Raw genomic sequence first — 4,705 nt, 5'->3', positions numbered from 1 at the left:
GCACTTTTGCCCTTATTTTGTGTTGGTATATAACTTCTTCTGGGGCATAAGGTTATATTTTTCACATCATAATATTCCACAAGTTATGTCCCTGCCTTTCCAGAACTTATGCACCGCTAAGCATAAGTTCAATTGCTAAGGGCAAAAACTAAAGACCGGCCCATTTGAAATGCAAGCCGTGCATTTAAATGAAATGAGAGCAGTGGGGGTATAAAACACTAATCTAAGAAAATTGAACTTACAGAAAAGGTTCAATACATTAATAAAAGGACCACCGGTTGTCCAACAAAATATATCTATAAAACATTGCTTGTAAATTTTAAATCCTAGATTATCCAACAAGTAAATAAGCAAAAAAAGGAATTAACAGCTTGTTCTTCTTCAAGACTACAAAAGGTTTAATCTGGGAATAAGTGTCCGAGTCTTCTCTTCCGGTATGTGAATAGAAATGCACGGTAAAAAGTACCTAAGAGATAGAATTAAGTGTTGTACTCACGGATTTTGTTCCCTTTAGCGAGAAGCAATGGCTGCTTACACAACAACGTCTACACGTTCGAACTCAATCAAGGACATGTTAATATCTTTCTCCACCGAGAAACTGGCAGGTGCACCAACTTCAATACGCCCAAATCTATCAACAGCAAGCCTCATTGATCCTTTGAACATGTCCACTTTAGCTTTTGTCAAGACTAGCGTAGAATCCTCTCGAATTAAATCCACTAAACAAAAGACAATTCAAAGATAAGGATCTTGAATTCCATGCGAGAAAGTGGAGCTAAAACATGTTCACAGTAATCTGTTTAAAATAATTCTTTTTTTCTAATTGAATCACATAACTTGAGCAATGGACATGTATAGCAAGAGAATTGCTGTCATCCTTGTTTATGTATAAAGATATTAAACAACAAACATTAGAGGCAATTAAATAGAATCAATATTGGAAGTCATCATTTTTAGACTTACCCTGTCTCCTATCATTCTTTTTTGGCTAATTTCTGGATAAAATTAAACAGACCTTTCATTGTCCTTTCTAGTTAATAGTAGTCATTATCTTTCTAATTCATCTTACTATGAATCGGTTAAGCAAGGCTGGGTTTTTGAAATTAAAGAACTTGATCAAGTCTATGTCACCTTAATGAAGGGGCGGATCTATGTGGTGGTGAGGGTGCCACTGCACCCGGACGATTGTCCAAAATTGATATACATAAATTAGAACACCATAAAATTCCGCATGTTAAAACTCACAAGCTTACAATTTTGAAAAGCCTCCCCATAGATCATATTCATCTAACGTTAGCAGGGGGATCTAACCAGCCAACAATCTTTCCCAAATTTCAAGCATGATCTTATCCATTTCTACATGTATTAAATCCTTTTGATATCCCCTATTCCTAATGATTTATTGATAAATTTCCACCCTGGTCTTCATTTCACATAATTTATTTATAGTTACTGCTCTTCTTTCTGTACACTCCATTTTCAAACTGCTTAGATATGCTTTATTTTAAGCCCGGGATCTATCAGAAACAAGTTCGCTATCTCTATTAGGTAGGGGTAAGGTCTGCGTACACTCTACTCTCCCCAAATCCCACTAGTGAGATTACATTGGGTTTGTTGTTGCTGTTGTTGTATAAAGACTCAACATTTTGCAATCCTGACGTTCTTCAGCTTTGAGGCAATTTCTGATATACACCACAGAAATCAAACTTATATCTCATCAACAAAAATCATTGAAAAGGGTTTGCCCTTCAACATCAACGACGAGATCTTAATAATATAAACCCCCATTGATGAAATAAAAAGCCAACTCTAACAATAAAAACTCCATTTTTTCTCAATCCAAACACTAATACTGGTAAAGCCAAAATCAAAGATCAAGGAACTACAAGCATAGTGCTAATAATACTGGTAAGAAGTCCATCCTGCTGGAAATCAAGACAACGCTCAACTAAACCTTCTACCTTAATACACGACCTCTAAACTCTCCTATCTAATTGTCATGTCCTCGATAAGATCAAGACGCTCATCAAAAAGAGTTCACCCTTCACCATCAATCACAAGATCTTAACACCATAAACTCGACATTGATGAAATAAAAAATCCAATTCTAACAATAAAAACTCAATTTTCTCTCAACCATAAACGAAAAAAGCATAGTACTAATAATACCGTAAGAAGGGAGATCCGACAGTTACTAACAAGAGTCTATATCCCAAGGAAGCGAGAAAACACTCAACTACCAACTAACCTTCTACCCTAATACACGACCTCCAAACTCTCTTATCTAAAGTCATATCCTCGGTAGATCAAGATGCACCAACATAAATCATCGAAAAACGGCTCACCCATCAACATCAATTACAAGATCTTAACCATATAAACTCCGCATTGATTAAACAAAAGTCCAGTTCCAACAAATAAAGACTCAATTTTTTCTCAATCATAAACTAAATAAAGCATAATACTGGTACGAAGGGAGGTCAAAATAATGACCACCAAACATATCCCCAGGTAAGTAAGAAAACACTCAACTACCAACTAACCTTCTACATTAATATGCGATCTCCAAACTCTCCTATCAAAGTCATATCCTCAATAAGATCAAGATGCACCAACAAAAATCATCGCAAAGAGTTCACCCTTCAACACCAATGACAAGATCTTGACAACATAAACTTGATATTAACAAAATAAAAGTCCAATTCTAACAATAAGGACTCAACTTTTTTCTCAATACTACTGTAAAGAAGGGAGATCCAATAATTACCAACCAAGCCGATCCCAGGAAGCAAGAAAACACTCAATTACCAACTAACCTTTTACAAGAATACATGACCTCCAAACTCTCCAATCTAAGGCCTATCCTCAGTAAGATCAAAATGCACCAACAAAAATCATCAAAAAATGGCTCACCCATCAACACCAATGATGAGGATCTTAATAATATAAACTCTACATTATATAAAAAGGGAGGTCCAAGAATGAACACCAAGCCTATCCCCAACGGAAGCAAGAAAACACTCAATTACCAACTAAACCTTCTGCCTTAATACACTAACCTCCAAACTCTCCTATCTAAGACCATATCCTTGGTAAGATTAAGAATCAACATCAATCACAAGATCTTAACAACATAAACTCGACATTGATGAAATAAAAGTTCAATTCTAACAAATAAAGACTCGATTTTTTCATAATCATAAACAAACAAAAAAAAGCATAGTGCTAATAATACTGGTAAGAAGAGAGATCCCATCATTTACCACCAAGCTTACACTCAACTACCAACTAACATTCCACCTTAATACGTGACCTCCAAACTCTCCTGTCTAACGTCATGTCCTAGGTAAGATAAAGATGCAACAACAAAACATCAACCTCAATTACGAGATCTTAATAATATAAACTCCACATTAATGAAATACATCTAACAATAAAGACTCAATTTTTTCTCAATCATAAACTAAATAAAGCATAGTGCCAGTAATACTGGTAAGAAGAGAGGTCAAAATGATGACCACCAAACCTATCCCCAAGGAAAGCAAGAAAAGACTCAATACCAACTAACCTTCTACCTTATATGCGACCTCCAAACTCTCCGATCTATGCACCACAAAAAAATCATCGGAAAGAGTTCAACCATCAACATCAATTACAAGATCTTAAAAACATAATCTCCACAACAACAACATATATGGGGTCTTGGAGGATAAAGTGCAAGTAGTTTGTACCTCTAAGGTGAGGTTGAGAGTTATTTTCAATAGACCCTCGGTCTTCACAACATAAACTCCGCATTTATTAAACAAAAGTCCAAATTTAACAATAAAGACTCAATCTCAATCAAAGAACGAAATAAAGCATTAGGAATCAATCCACAAGAATTACAGAAACAAAAATTACCTTGATCATTGCGAGCAGTGAATATAATAATTCCAGTATCATCACCAACCAAACATTCAGCAAGACGATTTCTTTGTGCAATTGTTTTCTTACTAATAGCTTTAACAGTTATATTAATCCCATTATCCAATGGACGAAGTTCATTCACTTTTTTAGATCCCACTTGCTGCTTCTGCTTCTGCTCTGCCATTTCTGTAAACCCAGTTATTTACCAAAACCAAAAATTTGAGGAAAAAAAAAGGGAATTTAAAATAATAATAATAATAATTAACAAAGGTTGTATTTTTTTACCCAATTTTTTGTAATAAGTTTAAGTTTTTTTTATTCAAATAAAAGAGAGAGAGAGAACAGATTTAAGAAGGAAACCTGAAATTGGATTTTAGATCGGAGGGAGAATCGCCGTTGAATTATAGTAGAATGAAAATTTTGTTCAAAGAGGAAGAGTAAAAATTTAAATCAAAGAACATTAAAATTGGGAAAAAGGCTTGTTGGGCCTAATTAAATGCAACTTTGGGCAAGTACATTTCTGAAATCCATTTGCATTTGGAAAAATTAGGTGGTATGGATTAAAAGACTTCATGAAATATAAAGAAGAAAAGACGAAAAGAGAGAATAGAGAGTGTAATTCCTATTTTGCTTGGAAATGATATATAATGAAGAAAGTTTCTTTATTTATAGAGGAAAATTCAGTTAGTTTCTCTCTAAAAGATAAATATTTCATACATTGATATATACTATCTATACTTTTGATAGATATTCATTACAATCAATATACATTAATATTCCCGCTTGAATGTCTAATAGA

At 34.2% G+C, this 4,705-nt stretch overlaps 1 protein-coding gene across 1 annotated transcript; it reads right to left on the bottom strand.

The window, feature by feature from the left end:
• Positions 1-238: 238 nt before the first annotated feature.
• On the bottom strand, positions 239-4,436 carry LOC107848485 (uncharacterized protein At4g28440). The gene is made up of 3 exons (XM_016693260.2): positions 4,267-4,436; positions 3,901-4,092; positions 239-719 (listed from the first exon to the last, which is right to left on the bottom strand). Exons 2-3 carry the CDS (start codon positions 4,088-4,090, stop codon positions 532-534), a joined length of 378 nt encoding a protein of 125 aa, XP_016548746.1. The 5' UTR covers positions 4,091-4,092; positions 4,267-4,436; the 3' UTR covers positions 239-531.
• Between the last annotated feature and the right edge of the window lie 269 nt (positions 4,437-4,705).

This window comes from Capsicum annuum, chromosome 11, assembly GCF_002878395.1.
Source record: "Capsicum annuum cultivar UCD-10X-F1 chromosome 11, UCD10Xv1.1, whole genome shotgun sequence".
NCBI lineage: Eukaryota > Viridiplantae > Streptophyta > Magnoliopsida > Solanales > Solanaceae > Capsicum > Capsicum annuum.
The sequence above is the reverse complement of the archived record's forward strand: the minus strand, read 5'-3'. Positions and strand labels throughout refer to the sequence as shown.